The 24,003-nt window shown below is 43.2% G+C and overlaps 3 protein-coding genes across 5 annotated transcripts in view; 1 reads left to right on the top strand and 2 right to left on the bottom strand.

The window, feature by feature from the left end:
• Positions 1–24,003, bottom strand: part of LOC137472320 (ribonuclease CL2-like) — a 170,570-nt gene that overhangs the window by 33,889 nt on the left and 112,678 nt on the right. The window lies entirely within an intron of this gene.
• On the top strand, positions 1,267–11,775 carry ERI1 (exoribonuclease 1). 2 transcript variants are annotated; one of them, XM_068187309.1, is made up of 7 exons: positions 1,269–1,411; positions 2,104–2,279; positions 4,383–4,593; positions 6,008–6,091; positions 6,743–6,852; positions 7,953–8,067; positions 9,243–11,775. In XM_068187309.1, exons 1-7 carry the CDS (start codon positions 1,337–1,339, stop codon positions 9,483–9,485), a joined length of 1,014 nt encoding a protein of 337 aa, XP_068043410.1. In that variant the 5' UTR covers positions 1,269–1,336; the 3' UTR covers positions 9,486–11,775. The 2 variants fall into 2 exon arrangements, with proteins under 2 accessions (XP_068043411.1, XP_068043410.1); XM_068187310.1 differs by lacking the exon at positions 6,008–6,091 and having other exon boundaries at positions 1,267–1,411.
• The window catches only part of CLDN23 (claudin 23), a 67,811-nt gene continuing 60,119 nt past the window's right edge, over positions 16,312–24,003 (bottom strand). The window contains exon 2 of the mRNA XM_068187343.1: positions 16,312–16,326. The gene's annotated coding sequence lies outside the window, so the exon portion shown is untranslated. The remainder of the gene's footprint in view (positions 16,327–24,003) is intronic.

Here is a 24,003-nt window from a genome sequence, read left to right as displayed (position 1 = left end):
TGAGCATCAGCAGCTCCCAGTCTACTCCTCCTCCTCCCCTCCATTTATATACTGAGCAAAATGTTCCATGGTATGGAATATCCCTTTGGTCAGTTCGGGTCAGCTGTCCTGGCCATGCTCCCTCCCAGCTTGTGCACCTTCTCACTGGCAGAGCACGAGAAACTGAAAGGCTTTGACTTAGAGTGAGCACTACTGAGCAACAACTAAATCATCAGTGTATTATCCACAATATTTTCATACTAAATCCAAAAAACACAGCGCTGCAGCTTCCAAGATCCAGCCAAAAGCAGGACGTGCACATACAGCCCCAAGCACTTGTGTGTGATCTCACTTCTGTCATCACTCAATGTGGAGGAGACAGACCGCTGTGGCACACCCACCCGACGATGACAAATGGTGCACAGCAGGTCTAGGGGAGGGGATGTCATCATCTGCAAGGAGATGCTGGTGTGCCAGAGTGAGACGGGAGGTCCGACTGAGGTTGGGTACTGGGGCCCCAGCCACAGCAGGGCAGAGAGAAGATTCTGGGCTGTTTAGTGACTGGCAGATGTGGAGGTATTGGCGTGGTTGCTTTAGTTGGGTGCTAATATACATCAGCCTCCATCATTAAGGGATACTGGACAGCATTTCAGGACTATGGGAAGCAGCAGCAGAAAATAAACTGACCTGTGTTAGACAGAGAGATTTCACCGCTTTGCCTTCACCTCCTGGTGAAGAAGATCCAGACAGCTTTACACGTCTCGTGTTGCCCACCTCACCCTGCTTGTTGACTGTGGATTAAGGGATATGGGGAACAGCAGGCATGGCAAATTCCGTGGCAAGAAGGGGCTGGGGGTCAACTACAGCCTTCTGGTGGCTGTGACCTGGCACCCAACACGCCACGGGTGTCCCAGATTCGTCTTTCGGATGCTCTGTGCAAAATCAGTGCCATGAGAAGGAGGACGGAGGCATAAATGAGGTGTCTGCCCAGCGTGTGTTTCCCGTAAAACGGAGAGAGGTTCCAGAGAGCTGCTGTGACCCCAAGCCCCGGGGGGACAACTGGGCAGAAGCCCTGGAGGGCTGAGGCAGGCGCAGGAGGCGGCGCTGCTGCTGCAGAGGGGCAGGGCCGAGGGCCGGCGGGACAGCGGGGGCTGAGGCGGCCCGGGCACGCGTGGCACATGCTCACCGCAGTGTTCGATGCCAGACGGGAACGCCGGGAGCCGCGGCCGCAGCTGCTCGGGTCTCACGGAGCCGCCCGAGAGCGGCGGCGGGGCCGCTGCTCCGCCCAGGGGCGGGCTCCGCGCTCTCCCGCCCCCGACGGGCCGCCGTCCCCGCCGCGGTTCCCGCCGCCGCCGCCATGGAGGAGCAGAAGGAGAACCGCTCGCAGGCCGCTCGGGACGAGGCGGTGGCTGCTCCCGCAGCCCGCCCGCCGGTGAGTGCGCGGGGCGGCGGGGGCGGGGCGGCCGAGCGGTGCTGCCCAGCGGTGCTGCCCAGCGGTGCTGCCCGAGGCCGCGGCCCGGCTGCCCGCCCGCCTCGGGCCTCGGCCCGCCCGGGGCTGCCCGGGGCTCGCCCGCCCGCCCGAGGGGCGCCGCCGGTGCCACGGGCCCGCCCGCGGCCGCGCTGTGCGTGGGCCCCACGAAGGCCGCGAGCAGCAGTCGGGAGCCGGGAAGTGCCCGTAGTTTTTCCTCTCGTTTATTGCTTTGTTTATCTTGCACGCATTGGGCACCGGCCCGCGTGTCCCAGTCAGTGTGGACTCTGGTTAATTCAGTCATCGAGAGAAATTCGCTGCTCGTGAAGGCTTTGCCCGTTTGCACCAGAGAACTCTTTCTGTTGAGATTAGGATGCGTATTCAGGTTTTGTCTCCAAGAGCTGCTATTCGACATGGCTCAAGACACGGGCATTACTGTCTCTTTATTCTCTTGCTGTTTAGGAAGACGTTGTTTCAGAGCAGGCTTCAGTGTTGGTTCTCCTACCTTTCTATAAGCTAGTTCACTCCGTTGGATCACAAGTGTAACCTTGTGAGGCTTTACTGCGTTCTGGTGGCAAAACGAGCTGTGAAATGCTCGCATGCAAGCATCTTGTTTTGAGCTTCTTCAATGACTTCCTGATTTCTCTTTCTTCTAGGGTAGACAGCATTGTAAGATCGGTGATCAAGAAACTAATGGCAAAACCTCAGCTGCCAGTTCAAACGACTTCAGTGATCCGATTTACAAAGAAATTGCTATAACCAATGGTTATATAAACAGAATGACCAGAGAAGAGCTCAGAAGTAAACTTGCAGAGTTCAAGCTTGAAACCAGGTTATTTGTAAACATGTTGATTTATCTTTGAGAGCAGTAGAGTCATGAGGGATGATTATTTTAATGTTTAAAAACTCAGCACAAAGTGAAAAGCAGACACAACACCAGACACCAGTTGTTTTATGTGCAATCTTGTTGCAGTTTTTGTTGTAGGATTAATGCACACTGCTTAATGTGTGCTGTCTCAACTGGCAACCCAAAGAAATGCTTGAATACATAACTGTAAGGTACTTCTCATCAATTTTTGGTCAAGGGGGAAAGAAGAACTGCAGTGGTTCTCAGGTGGTGCTGCAGACCTTCATAATATGGCAACTTTCTTCAGAACATCCATATTTTTATTTAGTGTACCTGTACACTAAACCTGTACAGATCTGATACTTGCTACAAACTCTGGTCATGGGGCTCAGGATTTAATCACTGCAGAGGAGAAGTACCTTTAGATGGAGAGCTTGCTACTCTGAATACAAGTGCTAGAAAAATGTGAAAAAATGAATGCATTATAAGCTGTATTTGTGTTCACTGGGGCAGAGGCAAGGGAGTATAGTGTAGTTCCTGCTGTACTGGAAATTACCTGCAAAATTAATAATTCTGTGGCCAGGCAACATATTGAGATATTGTGAAGAAGGTCAGCTGAGAAAAATAGTGTGTTGTTTCTGTAGGCAGCAGGAATAAGGAAGTAGTGGTGGGGAGTTGGTTGGTTAAATTAATTTAATGCCTCATGAGGAGAAAATCTTACCATTTCTTGAGAAAACTTTTGGTAAAACACATTAGATTTCTATAGCTATTTAGCAGTTGCTCTGATTTAAAAATTGAAAGCAGAATTCAAATAGTATATGTTGTGTTTGTGGTCTTCCCTTAGGTTATAAGTTTTCTATATGAGTTTTTAAATTTAGTTGTAAATGCTGAAAGCTTAAAATTTCTCTTTTACCAAAGCTAGGTTTCTTTTGTCAATATATTCAAGTTAGTCAAGTCAGAATATGTCTTATCTGTAAACAAATAGTGCATCAGTTCTAATGTGAGCAGATTAACATACACCATCCTTTCCTTTGAGGTTATTGTGATAGTCAATAATCTCCTAATTTCAACTTTTTTTAAAAAGTTTGGTGAAGAAAGAGGTAATTTCCCCTCCATCAGCTGCCATATTGTCTCAACTTTTAATGAACTGGTCATTGGCTTAAACTAGACCAGTAAACCAGAGTGAAGAAGAGTTATCTCTGCAGAAGCAGCTGATGTTCTCAAATGCATGTTTAGTAGTTTGATTTCAGTTCTTATTTGTGGATCACTGGGCTGCTTTTCTGATAATACCATTTGCTACACATATCTCCTACAGCTTCTGTGATTTCATTTGCAATGAATAATTTTGAAAATAACTTCTTTGGAAGGGTAAATTATCCTCATTTATTCGGCTCTGGTTTGGTACATGGCAGTTCTGGCATATGCACTCATATATTAAAATGTTTATATTAAAAGGACACAGTAAGTAATTTCAATCACTTGCCATGTGAATTTATTTATAGCCACAAACCTCCTGAAAAGCAGGATCTTGACCAGGAGGTTTTTCTGACAACTGAAATCTCAAATACTTTATTTTAATTGAGTTATTCAAGCTCAGTTTTAAATTTAGATGGAGAAAGATGTAAAATGTGCATGTTTAAGATGGATTCTGTGTTGTCTATGCCACTGATGCAGAAAGGCCTCGGACATGAATCACTTCAGATAGAGGGCACAGGGGAATACAGGTGAAGCAGTACTTCCAGGGCCACAGGTCAACCAGGAGTAATCTACAAAGACTTGAGCTTTGGAAAGGCTGAAGCAGAGGTGACTGCAGAGTGTCTCTGCGCCATGCTTCCCAGTCTGTCTCTGGTATTGTATTGGGGGGGGTATCACAGCCTCCGTGTTATCCCAGAAAATGGGTTTAATGTAGTGTAGATAATGGGGCTAACACTCCTCTATGATAAAGTGGAATTCAGGCTTCACTTGTGCTGGTCTTCAGAATGAAGTTAATAAGTGCTGAGCTTTCAAATGGTAAATATAGCTTCAGTTTTACAACAAAGAAATAATTAAACAAGAGTGTGATCTTTGTCATTTTCCCTATTTCTTTAGAGGAGTGAAAGATGTACTGAAAAAGAGATTGAAAAACTATTATAAGAAACAGAAGCTGATGCAGAAGGAACACATTAGTGGAGACAGCTGCTATGACTACATCTGTGTCGTTGACTTTGAAGCAACATGTGAAGAAGGAAATCCGCCTGAATTTGTACATGAAATAATTGAATTTCCTGTTGTCTTAGTAAACACACGTACCCTGGAAATAGTAAGTGATCTAATGGCTGAGTTGGTCTGCTATTCTTTGAAGTAACTTCTTTGCATCAGAAAGTCTAGATTAGTTTTTAAGTAGATGTTGAACTTCATTAAAAATAGCATACTTTATTTTCATAAGGGTTTATCCTCTGTGCCTCTTAGGTACAAACAAAACTTTCTCTTCTGAAAGCATTTTCCAAATGATCATCCAAGTAGATCATTCTCTTGCTGTCAACCCCCTCTATTGATAGGAGTTTCTCAGTTGTCCATGTATGTTCCCACCTGCCCTTTCTTTCCCTGCTTTAAGGCCCACAAATCTATTTCTAGGACTCAAGGCATTCATCATAATCAAAAATGATCAATTTCTGTGGTCCCGTGTGAGGTAATCTAGAAGACACTAATGCAGAGGTCTAGAAGGCAAGGTTGAGTGAACTCTACTTGTCAGGCTCAGCTGTTTCCACATTGTACCTAACAGACTGCCAGCTGTGTAACCTGATTTTAAACATACTTACCAGGCATTTGGTAGCCTCAAGCGCTCTGTTCCAGTCCAGCCTTCTTTTAGGATAAACTACCTGCTGCTTAACTGAAATTGAGTGACCCAAGTGAAACAGAGGTTGTGCACACACCTCTGACTCATGGTTCATTTATGAAGAACTCTTAATGGGAAGAGGATTTCCAGTAATCATTGTGATGCTGCAATTAAGTATGGCTACATGTATGACTTAACAGCAGAAAAAGGATTGTGCAGATTACCAGGATTGTTTTTATTGCTCTTAGAGAGTTTTTTTTGTTTGTTTTGGTTTGGTTTTCTGGGTTTTTTTTTTTTTGGTTTTTTGTTTTTTTTTTTTGCATGTCCAAAAGGTTTTGTATAACAGTGGGGATTTGGGGCTTTATTTTTTCCATGGAACTTGCCTTCAGTCTTCACTCTTGTGTTGCTCAGTTTCCCAGAGTGAGATTTTGTTTGTCTCTGCCTGGCTGGCATCCAGAGGTGTAGGACTTGCCTGAAGCTTCTGAGGTGTGTGGCTGGTTGCTTTCCTTGAATTTCAGGTGAACATTTAGAGATACCGCCTAAAATACATAAGGTTTTGCTCTTGCCTCTCACTTATTTTTTCCTTACTTTCACTTTTCTTTTCCCAAATCCTCTGCTTTTTTGCAGTCTGTCCTTTTTCCCTCTTAAATTCACATTCCCACTCTTTGGTGCCTACTGGCTGAGAGGAAGGCCATGTTCTGGTTGGAAACTATCTGTCCTGTTAGGAATCTGATGATGGCCAGTCAGGAGGCTCCTGCTGGCTCAGGAGGTGCACCCTCCTTTTTGCCTGCAGCAGGACAAGTAGCTGCTGTTGCCTTTGGGCTGCAGGCGAGCCAGAGAAGTTGCCTTGCAGGCTGCATAGTGTGCTGCAGCTGAGCAATTGATTCTCCTGTTACAGGAGGATACCTTTCAGCAATATGTGAAGCCAGAGATTAATCCCAAGCTTTCAGACTTCTGCATCAGTCTGACAGGAATAACCCAGGTAATTTGCACTTCTGTTTCTTCAGGAAGAGATGGAAATAAAAGGGGTGTGTTGTTGATGTTTTCAGACTGGTAACATTAAATGGTAGTCTTTCATGGTTATTTTTCTGTAAGGCCTATTCTCTTAATCCTTGTTTTTTCCCTCTCACAATTATCACAGAGCTGATTTCACCAAGTCGGTCATTTTGTGGGGAAAAGTATTCTCTTTTTAATTCACGTGGAGAAATTTAATCTTTAGTAGGGCAAAGCACTTTGCATCAGTTCCTCTCCTAATATTTTTGTTCTAAAGAGTTTAGAGTCTTAGGATAGCAATGGCTTGTGGTAAAGTGACTTAAGGAGCCTGGGAAACAACCTCAAAGGTTCTCATCCAGGTTCAGCTGTGGGCTTACCTTGTTACCTTTACAGAAGCTATTAGGAAGTTGGCTCTTGTAGCAGTGCTTTAGTGGTGCTGTTTTTTCAATTTAGAAAAACCTGTCCAGTCATCTGTTAATGTGTAATCTGGTGCTATAAAGATTTTGATGAGGCCAAGTTTTTAATTGCCCATATACCAATACAGTTTACACACTTAAGGCTGAGGGATTTTTTTTCTGAAAAAATGTTCCTTACTTTATTGGTTTTTGTTTTTGTTGGTTTTTTATTTCTGTTCCCGTAGGACATTGTTGATAAAGCTGATATTTTTCCTCAAGTTCTGCAGAATGTCATAGAGTGGATGAAACAACGAGAACTGGGAACAAAGTACAGCTATTCCATGTTGACTGATGGGTATGTCCTTATGCAGCCTTCAGCCCAATCTAAAACTGCAAAACCACTTTTAATATTTGTGAGAGCATTGCTTAAGATGAATCAGGACACTGCCATTTTGCTTGTTTTATTTTATTTGAAGCTTTTGGTAAAATTGGTAAAGCTGAACTGAACAACTCAAAATGAAGCTTAAATCCATCAGATGGCGCCGTTTCTTTCCTAGTGGTCTGTATGCAACAGAGTGATGCTGCAGACTTTATACTTTGTTGTTGCCGTAATTCTCCATTTATATCCACCACATAATACCTGAAAACAACACTCTGCAATTTTTAATTTTTAACCTATAATTACATTGCTATCTTTGGAAGCAACAGTGAATTAAAAAAAGAAAATGCTAAAGCAAAGCTGATCCAAGACTGGTTATATTACTGGGCCTAAATGTCTCTGGAATTCCCCTCCAGAGGAATACCCTCAGTGAAATTCCTTAAGGAAAATAGGTGCATTGAAATCTCTGTTGTATAGGTATATATGCAATCTCTGTAGGTGAGATTGCATAAACGGCTAGAAGAGATGGGGAAAAAAAGCTGTACTTTAGCTTGCAGCTTACAAACTTGTTGGGGTGGTTCCCTTCAGGAAGGCAGGCTGATAAATAAATAGGACTATGATTTCTTAATATTTTCATAGAGATCTGGTTTCCCATAAAACTAGGTGCAGTTTAGTTTCAGTTACCTACCTGAAGTAGAGAGATAAATGCATACCCAAATAATCAGGAAGATTTAAAGGTGTCGCTTGCTTCCCCAAGGGCTGTGTAAGCATCTAATTTAATTTGCAGTTTTCAGTGTTGATGTGGTAGGTGGAGTTGTTGGTGCTATTTTTTGTCCTAACTGTTGTGGACCTGAAACTATCCTGGTGAAAGTGTTGCTCCTGTCATTATTTTTTCCCCATGATTAACAAATTCATATCAAAAAATTCTTTACTGGGACTATAGCAAGCGAGCTTTTCCTAAACTGTTTTCATTCTACTGATCACCAGAGACAAGACAGCTTTTAGTTCTACCACTGTGCAATATGTAGAACACAGGATTATATATGACTAATATTTTCCTCTTTTGACTTTCTAAGATCTTGGGATATGAGTAAATTTTTGAACATCCAGTGCCGTATTAGCCGTATCAAATACCCTTCTTTTGCCAAAAAGTGGATCAATATTCGCAAATCATATGGGAACTTCTACAAGGTTTGTACAAATCGCTGTTTCTCTTAAGGGGAATTTTGGTATAAAAGTCTAGAATGACCTGTTGTGCTGGTCATCTCTACTTGTGTAGTATAAAATTATAGTACTTAAACTAGCTACCTGGTGCCTGATTTTCAAATGTGTTTCATGTGCAGCTCTTACTCCACTAATTGAAGATCATACAATTACTGCATTTTGATTTTAATCTTGTTTTTAAGAATCGTGCTGTGCTCGTTGAAGGATTGTCTAAAAATGTTATACTGGTCCTGTTAGATCAAGTAGTTCAGCTGAAAAGACTCTCTTGATTTTTTGATTATTTTTTCCTGTTTTCATGCAATACACTAAAAAACTAATTTGTACTATTACCCTCATAGAATCTTGACTTTTGACAGTGTAATGGAGGCAGAGAAAGATTAGGATGTATATACAGTGGAATCAAATTGTCAAGAGAAAAGTAATACTAAGTTCAGTGCTAGATCTTGCTGCTTTCTCTGTCAGACTACCATAAAATGAGTTATTGGAGAGTCTAGCAAATTCCCAATCAGCCTACACTAAAATACTTTTTTTGAAAGGGATTTCAGCCTAGCTAATGTCTTTTGAAGGGCTTTTTCATAGTAAATGTAACCTCTAGATAAAAGAGAGATTAACATTTAATAAGGGAAGAGCTTTACTTTGTGCTGGACAAATCTTACAGGGTTGCTGTAGGTTGCTGATCAGATCCTGTGAAGGTTGAAGGCATTCAGGAGCTTGATGTCAGTGAGAATCAGGAGCTTGGTGCTTCTTTAATCACTTAGAATTTAAAAGGAAAACCAAACTCAGATTCCCTCTGCAATGCCACTGTTTTTTGTTTTTTATAAAGATGGCTAAACTTATCTAGGTCACGGCTTCCACCCTTGCCAGCACAGGTGTATCTTGAGCTGATGCTGGTCAGAGGCTCTTGACATGATCCCAGGTCTAGACAAACTCCTGTTGACTATTTCTCCTCTGTAAAAATGAGAGTGTCTGTCTCACCAGGGTGCTTTGAAGTTAAATGGTTAGTGATCTGACAGAAGGCAACATGAAAGTCATGTGTGACTTAAGTAGGCTTAGAATCTGCATGTGTTTCTACTACACTGTGTTAGATTAAAAAGACTTGGTACTAAACCTAATCCTTGAATGTTGCTCACTTTCTCCATCAGGTTCCTAGGAACCAGACCAAGCTGACAATCATGCTTGAAAATCTGGGCATGAATTATGATGGGAGACCTCACAGTGGACTTGATGACTCTAAAAACATTGCAAGGATAGCTATAAGGATGCTGCAGGATGGCTGTGACCTGCGGGTGAATGAGAGAATTCACGGTGGACAGCTGATGACAGTCTCCGCCTCAGTCCCCTTAGAGGGAGCCCCTGCTCCACAGATGCCCCGCTCCAGAAACTAGCAGTTCAGGGCTTCAGACACCCGCTAAAGACTCCAGAGCTTATTAAATGGCCACCTCTGCCAGCTTGTCTGCCATGCAGAATCCTAAAGCACCTTAACTAATCATCTCTGTTGAAATGAAGAGGAGCATGGAAGCTGTTTGTTCTTTGGAGCCTATTACAGCAATTTCTTTTTGAACTGATGATTTCCATTGTTGTTTCCAACCTTGCTAGCAGTGAGGTTGATATCTGGAATCCAGACGAAGTGTTAAGCTTTTAAGAACATGTAATTTGAACACCTGCTAAGAGGGACTGGGCCTGTGTGCTGCTGTTCCACCCCAGCCTGTGGGCAGTATTTGTTCACTGTGATGTACTCCAATGATATCTAGCATCTGCTTATTCATTGCACACACACAAATAAGCCATTCCTGGAAGAACTGAAAGAGCAGTGGTTGGGCTGCCCCTTCCTGATAAGGCACTCTGCTAAGGGTTCCTACCAATTTTTTGGCTTTTTACAAAGTCTAGGTGAAATGGGTGTACATTCATCAGTTCTAAAGCAGTAGAGGAGTACTCTGTTGTTTGGGGCTCTTCTTTAAGGGATATGTTTGTCTGTTTCCCCATCAAATGGAAGAGCTGGGTGTTGAATAAAAATTTCATTAATGTAGTATGATTGTATTTCTCTAACTTCTGTTTCAAAAGAGAAGGTTCTTTAGATTTTCACTTTAAGAATCCCATCTCCTATTCCTGCATAGCTGCCCTTCATTTAATGTTGTTTTTAGACACCATCAGCCATTTGCTCTTAAAAATGAGTGAAGTAAAAGTAAGTTCAAAACATGCCAAGTTGTCAAAATTTCATGCTCTGTAATTATTACATAAAACTATACAAGAAGCTTCTCATTCGTGGCTAAAGACATGTTCAGCTATTTTTGGTATCTTCTTGTGCTTCTACCACCATGAAGTTATGCCTTTATTATAAAATCTAGCTTTGGAAGATTAATATAATTTTATTATTGAAGGCCACAGTTAATTACTAGCAACTTCTGCTTATTCCCCGGGCCTCAGATAAGATGATATTCAAAAGAGGCTAAATTTGCTTTGTCTCCGTGAGCTGTTACAAAATGCACAATTAATGTGATCAACTTTGCATTAGAATGGCTTGTTCTGAAAAGTGGAATAATGTATTTTGGTTGCTTTCAGTTTGGAAAAAAAAAAAAAAGAAGAAATTTGCTATCCCTGTATTACAATTCACCCTTTTTACCAGCTACATCCAGGGCACAAAATAACCAATTAATAAACTTTGTTAAGAACACTGACTATTTGACTAATCAAATTCCTCCCAGCCCTGCTTTGCTCTTCTGACTGTTAAACTGCATCAATGGAACTGTGAAAACTTCCATTTTAAATTCATGCAGGAGGGAGAAGTATTAGTCAATTCTCAGTTGCTTCATATGATTTCTGTCTTGAGTCACAGATTTGGACAGTCATAAATGTTTCAGAGTTATGTTTTTTTGTATTTTTTTTTCCCCTCAAAGTTTTTTTTATTGTGTTGGGGTTTTTTTTCCTGAAGGCAGATAGTTGCTCTCTTGTAGAGAACTTTGTTGAACTTTACAATTGTTTTTCCTTTTGAAGCCCTGCTTGATGGCTTTTCACAACGTAAAATATAAATCTCTGATATGCTTTCTTCTAAAATGCCATTTATCTGTCAGCCCCTATTTTGTTCGAATTCTTACATACATGCTTTTCACTGTAGTGACTGTAGTATCCTCTTTTTCTGAAGTACGATGGTAATTTACTTTTTTTTGTGTCTGACTTACTGTTGTGCAAGTTTCTGTGACAAAATTGAGTCTAGTTCAGCAGATCTCCCCTGGGCATGGTGGCAGCCAGAGACTTTATCACTAGTCTTTATTTACAGGTCTGGAACCAGGCTCACAGTCAAATGAGAAACTTTTTTTTACAGATTATACTATAGGTTGCTTAAGAGCTGTTGTAATTGTACATCATTTATTTTAAGTACAGAGTTGTTTATTTTTGCTAAGTAACTTCAAAAAGATATTTTGAGATAAGGGTTAAGTCATAACTGTTTTTTGTTTACTGCTTGAGTAGGTTGGGGTGTTTTCTATCAGAGAGCAGCAGAAAGCAGTAGAATCATTCCAGATACTATTTTATCCTTAATGGATTAATGTAAAACTGTAAGATGTAAGTATTTTCACAGAATATTTGATTCTGTGATTTTGGGATGAAGTGAATTTTAACAATGTTTGCTGATTTGTTTGAAATGTAAAAAACTTATTAAAATAATTTCATATTTTTAAACATGTCAGGTACTGAAATTGGTCTGTAAAGCATGAGATGATTTCAGCAGTCTTGGGGGTCTTGGCATCAGCTCAGCTCATGATTTGTCTTCTCTAGTGGACCAGCAACATTGCCATGGCTGGATGGCTTAAATCCCATACATGTGACTAGTTCACAACACTCAGTAATGAAATAAATTTCCCTGGATACTTCATACCACAGGGGAAGGAGGCACTTAAGGAAAAAAAATGGTTTGGTGATTTTACTAGTGACGCTCATATTCAGCCAAACAGTGTTTTTTCAGGTTGATCTCATTTGTTCTTCCAAAGAAGCTTGCTGAGAGCATCTGCTGTAATGAATATTTTAATTTATTAGAGGAATCTTCCCATGCTGGAAAAAATAATTGACAGCTATGTAAAAAGCAATCCAATCTCTTTTTTATGCAGAAAAAAGCATGCAGACATTGATTGCCTTGTTCAAGTTAGAGGCTTTGTTCTGTTGTTGCTTTTTATTTCACATTTCAGGAGCTGTACTTGAGCAATTCTACTACTACTGCAGACGGTGTTTGTGGAACGGTAGCAACTTTAAACAAAGGGATTGCAGACTAATTTCAACATGAGTGCTTTCAAGTAGATTTCTTAATATATATTTATATGTACGTGAGAGGGCTTCACAGAATCTTGGGGTTATGTTAGGAAAAAAGGTTTCTCAGACAGGTTAAAGAGCAGTAGCCTCTCTGTCTCAGTGAGCAAATGCCTGAGCAAATGGGAAAGAGAGGTTACAGCAGTTCGTAGCTTCCCATTAACTCCTTGTTGCTACAGGGTCTGTCTACCGGGGCCACTCACAGCAGCTCAGCTGTCCACAGAAACTGCTTTTGCCTGAGCTTGATAGTAAGGTAATTTAATAATTTGGTCTATCAAGGTATTTGTTTCCATATCTTGTTGGAAATTAACATTGCAGTGAGGAGGGGGCTGTTCTGTGGAAATAAGTAAAAACTTCAGTTCACCTTACATTCTCATGCCCTTGGAGAGCTCTCAGCGTTCCACTGCAGGCCTTGACTGCTCCTCTGTGACCTTGAGAAAGCAGTGTTTTTTCACTCATTTCTCTCACCCTTCCCACGGCTGTTTTTAATTCCTCCTTTTCCCTTTTTTTTCCACTAATGAACGTTTTTCTCTTCTGGAGAGAAGTTTGTGCCCGGCAAGATCTGTGTATGTTCTTTCTAATAACAACTGACAGGCCCTTTATAAAGAAACTGGAAGTCATATGTGTGGAGGGTAGAGGAGACCCAGTTACTGACTGCAGGCTTTTGAGATGGGCTAGATGTACAGAACGTCATTCTGCTGCAACCAACACCATTCCAGCCTCTTCTCAAGGACTTCATGTTTGGCCGCCCCGTGGGGTGGCAGTGACATCTCACCAGGAGGATTCCCTAGGTGGAGATCCATGAGGTAGCCAGGTGTGGTCAGTACACACCTCTGCTCTGCCTTGTACTGAGCTGTGGCCTCAGCTGAAGAGCCATGGCTGGGAGCAGGCTAACACTTTGTTCTAGAACACCTTCCTCCAGCAGAAAACGGGGTGCTGATCTGCAAGTATGGATGCTGACAGGGCTTTGGAGGTTGAGCAGTTGCTTCTCTCTTGGGTTCCTTATAGTTCAGTCCTTTCAGATTCACAGCCTCCAATGCTGACTGGCTTTTGCCCTTTATAAATTGGAAGACTTGGTGTTGTGGGAGAAAAACCTGAAGCAGCTTAAGAGGTGTGCTCTTTAAACTAAAGGAGTGTGACTGCTTTGCACTAAAGCGGCCCCATATGGAAAAAAGTCTTTTTCCAGTGAATAGCAAGAGCCTTGAACACCTCTTTATGGCAGAGGTGGCCTCTGGGTGTGTTCTGATTAGGGATGTGATTCCATGGGTCAGGCACCTGTCTCCTCTGTGGCCACTCAGTTCAGGAGTGCCCATGGGTGGCACCATGTCCTGCTCCTGTGATCTTAACTTGGTGTGCTCATGACTGCACATCTTAATTGTAAATCTTGTGGTGCTGCTTGCAGATATATCATGGTGGAATTTTTGCCTACTTTCCTGGCTAAATTAGTCCTAATTATGAGGTTTTGCTGTTTGAAGTGAATGGTAGTAGTGGTCTTGCATTGGTAAAGTACTTGCAGGTCATTCTGACCTCCTTTGCTTATTTGCCCTGTTTCAGCAATGTTAATTTTTAAAGAGCACATGTAGCCAGATTGATCTCTATGAGCCAGAGATGTCCCAATAAGCAGGAATTGCTTCATTGTGGTTGTGTTCAGGTTTGAAGTGGCATGCAGGACCTGGGCTGCACAGCAGGACACACCTTTCCAGAGAGTCCCATGCTGAGCAAAATTTATTTCCTATTAATTCCTAGCTTGAATTGGTAAGTAAGTAAGTTGAATACTTATGCTCTGTGCATCTTGAAAGCATCTTATATGTAATTTAGAGGCAGGTGTAACAGCCAGCTGTGAGATTCCTTATGTTTGTGATTCATTTCTATTCATGCATATAGGAACTGAGATGACAGAGGACTAAAAAGAAGGGAGAAGTGACATTTTACTAGTTGATCTAGGCCAGATATTTCCTGTCCATATAGTCTGAGCATTTGATACATCCTGAACTTTGACAACAGGCTCTTTGGGATGCCAAGCACTGTGTCCAGAGAGGGTGACTGACTGCTACTGTGCTGAGCTTGGCTGTATTTAAACACAATCTGGGTCACACCACTCTCGGCAGACTTCAGTAAACTGGCAGACTTTAAGATAAGGAGCATTTATTTAAGCTGTGAAGCCTGGGAGGGGCACAGCTGAAACAGAAATCAGGCTTCCTGCATCAGAGGGAATTGTGGTGGTGCCTGCAAAGCATATCTGTTGGTGTGCTGCAGATCTCTGGGAGCCATTTTCTTCAGCTATGCTGATGCTTCATTTTTCCCTTTCAGAGTCACATGGGCATGTTTCTTCTTTGGACCCTTCTCAAAAACTTCACATTTGCTGGGTTTGGGGACTGGCTTCTCTGAAATTTGCTGGTTCACTCCTTGTTCTTGCTTGTTTTGCATACATGAAATAGACCTTCTCTGACCCTGCCTGTACTGATTTTTTTAACAAGCCATGTCTGGAAGCAGCTGTACTCTCTGCTGCAATCCTGTCTGCACTGCTGGCCCCGCTGTTATGCCCAGGTCTTACAGAAACCTTATCAGATCAGGGACTGCTGCCTTGTGGAGTGCGGTGCTGGGGTTCCTGAATGCTGCCACAGCCATTTAGCAGACACCAACAGTAGGGAAGACAGTATAAACACAGTATAAGTATAAGTAAATGGAGACTCTATTGGCTTCCTTCACATATCATGGCAAACAGATTGTGGCAAATTCTCATGGTGTAATGGCACTTTCCTTCAAGCATGCTATCACATGCACTTCACTGGAGGTGCTGCTGCCATTAGAGATTAAAAATCATGGGAAGGACAGGGTCATTTTGAAACTAAATGACAATTAAATTAGATGTGTGATGGGTATTTGATTGGTATTTGTTTCCACACTAGAGCTGCATTGGTAAGTATAGCATCGTGTGGAGGAGGTAGCATGATGCTTTACTAGATTCTGCAAGTAAACCTGTTCAAATGCCTTTGATTTTTCTGATAGATTGTCATTAGTCTTCAAGCATGGAAAACTTTGTGTTGGCCTTGAAAGAGGAAAATAATATTCTAAAACTTATAAAAATCTTTAAAATTTTGTATTTGAGGGATTGAGAAGATAAAGAAATCTACATATGATTTCAACGTAGCAGGAGGAAGTTTTCTTCCACTCTAGTCTGGGAGATGGTGATATCCTTGCAAGTGCTGGATCAACTCTTCCAAAATGAATGCTCTCCAGACGGTGCTCTTTCACTATGAAAACATAATCATTGTAAAAGCCTATGATTTACCTCCCTTTCAGGCAGAAAAAAGAAATGCTGCCATGCTGTCCTCCTGCCAAGAGACCTGCCTCATCTTGGTGGGTACTAACTGACATAGACATGGGAGTTTTTGTTTTTTAGTGACACGTTTTGGCAGGGAGTGAATGAACTCCTCTGTGCTTGGCTCGGTCTGTGCATAAAACATTTCTGTAGGCATTGTAGCAGATGTGTCATACTGGATGAAACTTCTGTCTTCAACCAAGGTAGTCATGCTCAAGACTCTAGAGCTGCTTTTCTGACTCAAGAGGCCACAGACCCTCTTGGTAGCTGTGGTAGTGAGCAAAATGCTCTGAGGTGGAAACATCAGCTTTTGTATCAAAGAGATGAAGAGCATGGATCTTGGCTGTGTGCCACTGGGTATAAAGGAAGCTTATCCCACTGTGTTCATGCTGGATATGAAATGTCTTCACATCTTAACAGCTGAGCTGGTGGCTGTAGCCACATGGTCATTGCTGTGGGGAGCTTTCCATCTGTTCCTCCTTTTCTGCCATCTGCAGAATATTTTTTTAATTGTGCAAAATCTCCTTGCTGAACCCTGCAGTTCAGCCAGCTCCTTGTGCTCTAGAGCCATATAAGCAGTTGTAATCTTTAAAGTGCTCCCCCCACCTCTAATCTTTGAGTTTTGGAGCATGTGTAGAATGGACTGAATTGTCTTCATGCACTCTAGCTGACCTCTGTTCCTCTATCCAGACCTAACATTCAACCTGGCAGACAACCACTGCACTGTTCACTTCTGGTTTTTTTGGCAGGACAAAGTCTGTAACATACATACCTTGAAGTATAACTGTCTGCTTTCTGTCCCACTTTTGCTCTTTTGGTCAAGCTTTCCACTCTGTCCTGCACCAGCTGTGCTCTGCATGTCTGGGATACAGCTTTCCTTTGGCTTAACCTCTTTTTTCCTCTGCTTCCCTATGCTGTAGTCCTGACTATGGCATCTTACCGTAGTTAAGCAGCTCCTCGCTGTCAGACATACAATCTCCCAAAGTGTGTGCTGAGCCCTGTGGTTGCTTTAAGGAAATGGACAAGTGTAGTGACTTTTTGACACTGACCATGGTTTACAGGAAAGTTACTAGCCCTGTTCTAAAGAGGAAATCCATCCAGGCATAGAATTAAATTGCTGTTCAAGTTTATGCAATGACTAAGGAAAGTGCTAGAAATGGAAACCAGCTGCCTTGTCTCCCCAGCTGCTGTCTTCCCTAAACCCTCTACTGTTTCAGTAGGCAACATTTTAGTATAGGCTGCCACCAGAGGAAGAAGCTGTGCTGCTGGTGTTGTAGTTTTGGCTGAGCTCTTGAAGATAGGCCCTTGCCTTAGGGAATTCCACACAAGCTCCTGGTCTCCAAAGCAGCTGACTCTGCATGTCCTCTCTGGACAGGCAGGATGTGTCTTCTGCAAGCACTTTCCTGAGCAATGGGGCATTGCATTCTGCCCTGGCTCTACCACTGAGACTTCCAAGAGCTCTGAGTGCATGCAGTCACTTCAGATGACAGCATAAAACCCTCTGTGTTTGTGATGACTGCAAAGAACATCAGCAATTGCTCTTCAACTCTCTTATGCTGCCAGCAGTTGTAAAGATTAGTGGAAGACACACTGACATGAATGGAGAAGGAATGTCTAGAAGCATCACAAAGAAATAATTAGAGGTGTCTGAGAATGACAGGTGCTGATGGCACATGTGATAGCAGATTGTCAAAATTAGCACACCTAGAGCTCATAGAATCCTAGAATGGTTTGGATTGGAAGGGGCCTTAAAGATCATCTAGTTTCAGCTCCTCTGCCATGGGCAGGGATACTTTCCACTAGATCAGGTTGTTCAAAGACCCACATAGCCTGGCCTTGAACACTTCCAGGAATACTCACACGGAATGTACAACGGACAGCCGAAACCCTGACAAGACAAATCTGGAATCTCAAGGCATAAAAACACACTGGATGGATAATAAAGGTATGGGATTGGTGCCATTAGTTGTTGAGATAAAGAGACAAAAGACCGTGAGTATACTCTAATGATTCACAGAGCCAGGACAAGATAATCCTAGGATTACAGTTATGCCAGGATCCTCTACCGATCCATATTGTTTGATTTATTTTGGCTTCACGAGAGCATGAAAATTGGTCTTAGGAGCATATATGCAGACAAATCCTCGGGTTGCAGGGTGGCTGTGGGCCATTTAAGATGCTGCAAAGGCACTGATGGACTGTACAGATCCCACACAATACAGAGGGCATGTGGCTGTGCTTGGAGCCATCCTTCCAGAATCCACCAATACGAGAGAAAACTCAAAAGATGGCAGGGGACTGTAGTGTCCTACTACAAAACATTTTTGTTGATCCACTCTGAAGGGTACAATCTAAAATGACAGGCTTTGAAATGGAAAAGGAATCTCTGAGTCTTTCCAGATATGGTGTACAGAAGTATGATGGAGCATGCTTTTTCAGCAGAGTTTAATGGTAAATGGAGACCAACTAGGGAGTTGTTTTCTCAAGAAGACAGAAGGATGCCTGTTGATTAGAAATGGTTGTCACTTGCTGGATTTGCCATAGACTTATAGCTTTCAATCTAGTCCTGTTCCAATTCCACTTTATTTCTTCCTGTCTCAGAACAGCTTGGCACAAACAACACGTAAGTCCCTCTATCTTAAGCTCTTTAAGAATTAGACCTGTAGGGCCTGCTAGGAGAAATATTTAGCTACCTAAACATAGGTGTCTGGTGCCCTCTGGTATCTGAGCTGTCTGCACAAAGCATGTGGGACCTACAGGACTTCCTATCATCTGAAGCAGCAGCTGGAGGCCAGCTTGGAGGCCTGAGATATTTCCAGTAGCGTTGCTGCTCATACCTGTGTGAGGGCACTGGAATGGTGTCCCTGGAGCAATTCCATGGCCCAGTCAGCTTAACAGGAAGAGGCATGTACTGTCAGAGGATGAACTATCCCATTGGTCTGTGCTGCCTCTTTATATGGCAGCTGGGAGGTGGAAACTGTTCCTGGTGCTGGGCAGCAGCCAAGCTTCCACAGAACTTTCACTAGAGAGATGGGGATTCCAGGTAGCCAGGAGAGGATATGCAATTGTGAGACCCAGACATGATCTCCCAGACATCAAAGGCTTTGAGAAATGGGAATGTGTTTCTTTTCAGCTCACTCACTAGCCTTCCCAAAAAGCATGGGAGCAAGACAGCTAAATCTGGATTGAGGTGTTTTGTTTCTGCTCTTCAATGAAAATCAATAGTGACAACTGCTCTTCAATTGCTGATTAAGGTTGGGATCGTGTTTTACTATACTTTGCACAGGGGTGGTAGTGGAGCTATCTGGAAGTCAATTACTTGCCAAAGTCCTCAACTACAGGTCGGGGTGCTCAGCCTTTGGCCTTTAGAAAGTCTTGAACTGGTTCAAAGGTGGGGAGAGTCTGAAGCACTTGCTGAAGTGATGAAAGTGTGGTGCTCATTTTTTGATAGTGGTTTGGTGCTAGTGTTTAAGCCGCGATGAAGTGACTTCAGCTTTTCAGATTCTTAGATTGAAGATTGAAGGTTCTTCTTCAATCCCATTTGGGATGCCTGGTCTTCATACTTTCAGGATTAGGTGTCACTCCCTCTCAGGGCAACTTTTGCCTGCCAAAGTACCTCTGGTTGTCTGCACAAACCACAAAGACTGCGACTATTGTCTCTCTTGGTGGAACATGAAAAGGTACATTCTGCATGGGCAGGACAGAGCTAATTTCTGTGCAACTGTGTGAAAACAAGTGAAGCAAACCAAAGTGCTGGGCAGTGAACCCAGTCTTGCAAGACACTGAGACACAACTGATTATAGGTGAAAGGGGTTGTCTAGGAAACTGGCCCTCCCCTGCAAAAAGAATGCCCCCAAAAATGGAAGGAAAAAATAGTTACTTATTATTATATTATATTATTTATTTATTTCTCCCTTTGTAATCTTGGAGCAGCCAGTCTTTCTGGGCTCCCTTCAGCTCCATCCCTCCTCCTTCTCAAAAAGCAGTTTTTCTGCACCAGAGACCGGTAACAGAGTCCTGTCTCTGGAAAAGGTAGTGCAAGGCCTCAAAGGGATGTGCATGCGACACTGGTAGCACAGCACTAGCCTCTTCCACAAGCATGGATGTGCTTTGTTTTAATTATTTAACCAGGAGAATTGGAAATGACAGTGAGACTGCTGAAGGCAGAAAGGGACAGAGGGCAGGCTATAAATAGAGGGACAGCAGTAAGAGAAGTGCATCTAACAATGGACTCTCCACTGTATTCAGTCTGGTCCCTCAGACAGGCTAAAAAGCCCCACCAGAGAAAGAGGATGGTCTCACAGAGGAGAACAAGAAAGAATGCAAAGTGGATACAAGCAAATACATGCATAAGCACCTGTGAAAACAGTGGTGAAATATAGCCGTGTGCTTTACAGGCAGAATCCCGCTCCTCCCTATAGGCTGTATCTCTCTTCTGCCCATAGGTAGGATTTACAGGTACCAGAGGGAGCAGGGATACCACCCTTGACACAGCCCATGGGGCAGGGAGTTACAGAAGTAAAGACTGGCAGACAGCTCCCAGGCTGCAATGTGTTTTGTGTGAACAGTTTGTACTGTTCTGTGTAACAGACATCTGCAAACATCTGTGAACAGGTTGCAGGGCTAAGGTTTGCCAGAGAGTTTGTTTGCAATGAATAATTCAACCAGTCCTGCTACCCTTAAATTTAGATAATAGTGCTGCAGTCAAAGGCTTTGCAAATTTGGCAGCTAATGTCATTATGGACTTGTCTCTATGTTTGGCCTGGGGCCTGCACTGTTTCACAGGTGGCTTTGACCTTGTGTGACAGCATCACTGCAAACTGGTTCCCTTTTTACCTGGCAAATCAGGCACAAATTCTTTCACCAGGGTGCTAATACCAAAGTAGTAAAGCAGCCAATGTTGTTTTAGAGGAGACTGGAGGTGGGGGGATGGATGCCGGCTGCAGGTGGGCATCTGAAACACCTTCCTGGAGTTCAGCAAGTTTTCTTCCCAATGCCATCTTGCCACTGGTGGTGGTATTCACTCAGGGTGCCCTGAGATCTTAGCTGGCACCTACTTCCTGGACTCCGAATCATTGCAAGGTTTCTCCAGGTGTCACCTCCTTTCTCTTTGCCTTTTTCTGACGGCTGTAGGACACCCTCTGTATATAACACTATAGGATTCCTTCCAGTTCATTTTAACCCCAAAACTGGCAGGCTCAATATATAAAGGAGTCTTCAGCGAATGCTAAGGGACTCAGAAAACAAAATTGCACAAAATGGAAAAGATAATTAATAAATATTATGCAAGTGTAATTGTAGCATAAACCTTAAACCCAGATACATATTTGCCAGTGACTAAGCCTTTCCTGCAGTCCATGTTACCATGGATTTGGTGTCCACAAGTACACCCTCTCTCCCAGCTGCTGCCCTGTTTTCTGCAGAGCTTGTCACACCTCTAAGGACAATTCCTGGTGGTGCTTATCCAGCTTCACTCTTGTTTTTGGATGGGACAGAAAGTATCCTTGATGTTCTAGAGCCATATGTTGTTTGCCCTCAAGGGTGATTTCTTCTGATGAGCTCCCACCCACTTGATGGGAGTAAAGGAGATGGTTGGTTTCCATCTGCTTGATGTTTGTAGCTTTGTTTCAGAAGAACAGTGTCTACTTTGAGGACCTCCAGAAAAAAAGATGTCAACAAACTGGAGTGATCTGAGCAGTCATTATATGTAAACAGCCTCCAAAAATACAAGTTGGCAGAAAACCACAGTCCTTACTGGTAAGGCAGGAACAGTCCTTGGACAGGGTGGTTTCTGTTATAAATGGTGCATGTGTGATGGAGAGACATGCCTTTCTTCTGAGCCATAGCTACAGGGAGAGGCAGGGTGTGGGGAAATAATGCTGCTCTCATCTTTTACTCAATCTACTTCTGAGCTCTTGACACGGGGATAAGTGTCCTGTCAGGCAGGAAGGGTCTGATTGTGGTCAGAGAGAGGAAGGACTGAGGAAAGAGTCAAGGCAGGACATGGAACTTTATCGTTTTGTTCACTGCCTATATCTGGCCCTTTCTTAGGTGTCCAAGATGACTCCAAGTACATTTCCAAGGTCAACCAACAAGACTTGGAGGTGAGCAGGACCAATGGCTTCCAAGTCATGGAAGTGCTAGTAGCCAATTCCCCAGAAAGAGCAGGAAGGTACGTGTAGCCATAAGCATCACTTCAAATGCTCAGGCCAATTTCAAGTTTTAGCCTTGCCTGAAATTCCTAAGAAAGCACCAGCATTTTTTTCCAAGTTGCTAGTGCTTTTTTTTTTTTTCCCCAGCACTAGGTTCTTTTTTAAACTTGCTAATGTTTGATACCACAGGTTCTTGATTTGTCTATGGACTACTGAAACACAGAATTCTTGCTTTATTGATATACAGAAAGTCTTTCGGTCTCTTGCATGGAAAATATCAGAAAGTATTGAAGTCACGTTTACTTTACACTTTATTTCAATTTTCATATATTTGCAGTCCCCTGTGATGTAGCAATTTTGTAGCAGCATTCTGTTCTAGTTTGTTTACTTTGTAAGAATCAGCTGAGGATAAATTCATGCATTTTGTGTTGCTCAAGATGTCAAATAACTGGAAATGTCACTGTGGCAATGAAGGTCTCACCTTGAAAAAGGTTATTCCTTATTCAGGTGCTCTTTTTTCCAGATCTAACTGGAGCAAAATGTTGGCTAAGTTCAGGCAATCTTTCACAGAGAGGCAAGCACAACTAGCAGTGGGAGATGAAAAGCACTGATATATCTGAGGACAGCAACCTCCAGAAAATAGATCCCACTGGATCCTTGTCCCTCTGTAGGCATTTTCACCATCCTGGCAATTGCTTAAGCCAGCTGCAATAGTTTCTGCTTGTACTGCTGAAAACTCTCTGTTTAAGGACTGTGCATGAGAAAACAACATCTGAGAAGGAAGCTTTGAGTTTCAGAGTTGTTAAGAAATTCGGGGCCAGTCCCTTGTCTGTGTTTGTTCAGTAGTAAATCTTCTCTTTGGAATTCCTTTTCTTGGTGTTGCCACACAAGGCTGTAGGGCTCTGGATACTTTTGGACGCTTTTGAGAGCCTTTTTCTGCTTGAGAAGGCCTTCCAGTTGCTGGTAGGCTGTACTTATACTGAATTCTGCTTTACATGGTCAGCTTATAGCCATGTGTTTGACTGCAAGATGGTCTGTCCTTAGCTCACCCCTCAGAGCAACACAGAAAAGGTCTCTAAGTGGGGAAACACAGCGAGGTCTCCTTGCTCGAGAGCTCAGAGCTGAGAGTGGAGAACACTTGTTCTGCTGGAGGCAAATCATTGGTTTTACAGCTTGGACACACTGTCAGCTGCACAGTGACTCCTCCTTGGGGGGCTCCTGTGCAGCCCTGGTGCCTCGTGGTGGACAAGGGCCTGACCAGAGCAGCCCAGCTGTGTCCCACACTGCTATGCCTGCCTGTGGAGTTGATAGCCTGTTCTCACCTCTAGTCACTGTGGGGCTCTGGCACTTGGTCATGTCATCTCAGATTTGGCTCTGAGACTTCCTCCCCTGCCCTCTTCCTGGGAAAGGGCTGAAAACTGTTGTAATGGGCCATCGGATTTGCCAAGTGTCAAGTGTTTGTGTTTGGAGCAACACAAACATCCTTGGTCTCTGCACTTCCAGTCTGGCTTTTCTGCTCTCAGGAGCCAGAGCAACAGGGAATCTCTCACCACCAGTGGTCCTACACCAAGTCTCATGGAGTGTGATGTCCCTGGTGGAAAATTCCCACGACTGATATGCTCAGCCTTGATTTTTGCTTGGAAGAGAAGTTTCATAGTTGTTTTCTGCTACAGCAGACTGACAGCCTACTGCAGCAGTTCTCACCTTCCTGCAGACTTCTGACCTTCCCAGGAGCAATGTTTGCCCAAGGCAGAGCTGACTGACAGAAAGACTACAGATAGCTACAGGAGGGTTAAACAAGCCATCTCACAGCATCATGGGCTAAAAAACTACCCAGACCCAATGTCCCTGTGCTTCTGGAGGGAGAAGGGAAGGAGAGCTCAGCACAAGTGACCGTGCTGCGTGCTTCTCTCTTCTCTTTGTTGGTTGTATAAGTATCAGTTCATGGGAGGCAGCGCTTCTGCGGAAGCAGTGACTGTGGGTTTTTTTCCTCATTAAATTTGCAAAAGCTGGCCCTGTTCCCATGTTTGCATACTTCTGTCAGTCTTCTAATGTGCACACAAGCCAAACATAGAGGGACTCAATTAAACACAGACTGCTGGCTTTTGCTCTTTTGCACAGCAAAGATTTTTT

Source organism: Anomalospiza imberbis, chromosome 4 (genome assembly GCF_031753505.1).
Source record: "Anomalospiza imberbis isolate Cuckoo-Finch-1a 21T00152 chromosome 4, ASM3175350v1, whole genome shotgun sequence".
NCBI lineage: Eukaryota > Metazoa > Chordata > Aves > Passeriformes > Viduidae > Anomalospiza > Anomalospiza imberbis.
Note: the sequence above shows the minus strand (reverse complement) of the source record. Positions and strands in the feature narration are given on the sequence as shown.

Bases quoted from the DNA above. Each gene is read 5' to 3' on its own strand.
- ERI1 (XM_068187309.1), top strand. From the start codon at position 1,337: ATGGAGGAGCAGAAGGAGAACCGCTCGCAGGCCGCTCGGGACGAGGCG. The intron at 2,280-4,382 runs GTTATTTGTAAA...CTATTTCTTTAG, and splicing joins GAGTTCAAGCTTGAAACCAG to AGGAGTGAAAGATGTACTGA. The intron at 4,594-6,007 runs GTAAGTGATCTA...CTCCTGTTACAG, and splicing joins ACACACGTACCCTGGAAATA to GAGGATACCTTTCAGCAATA.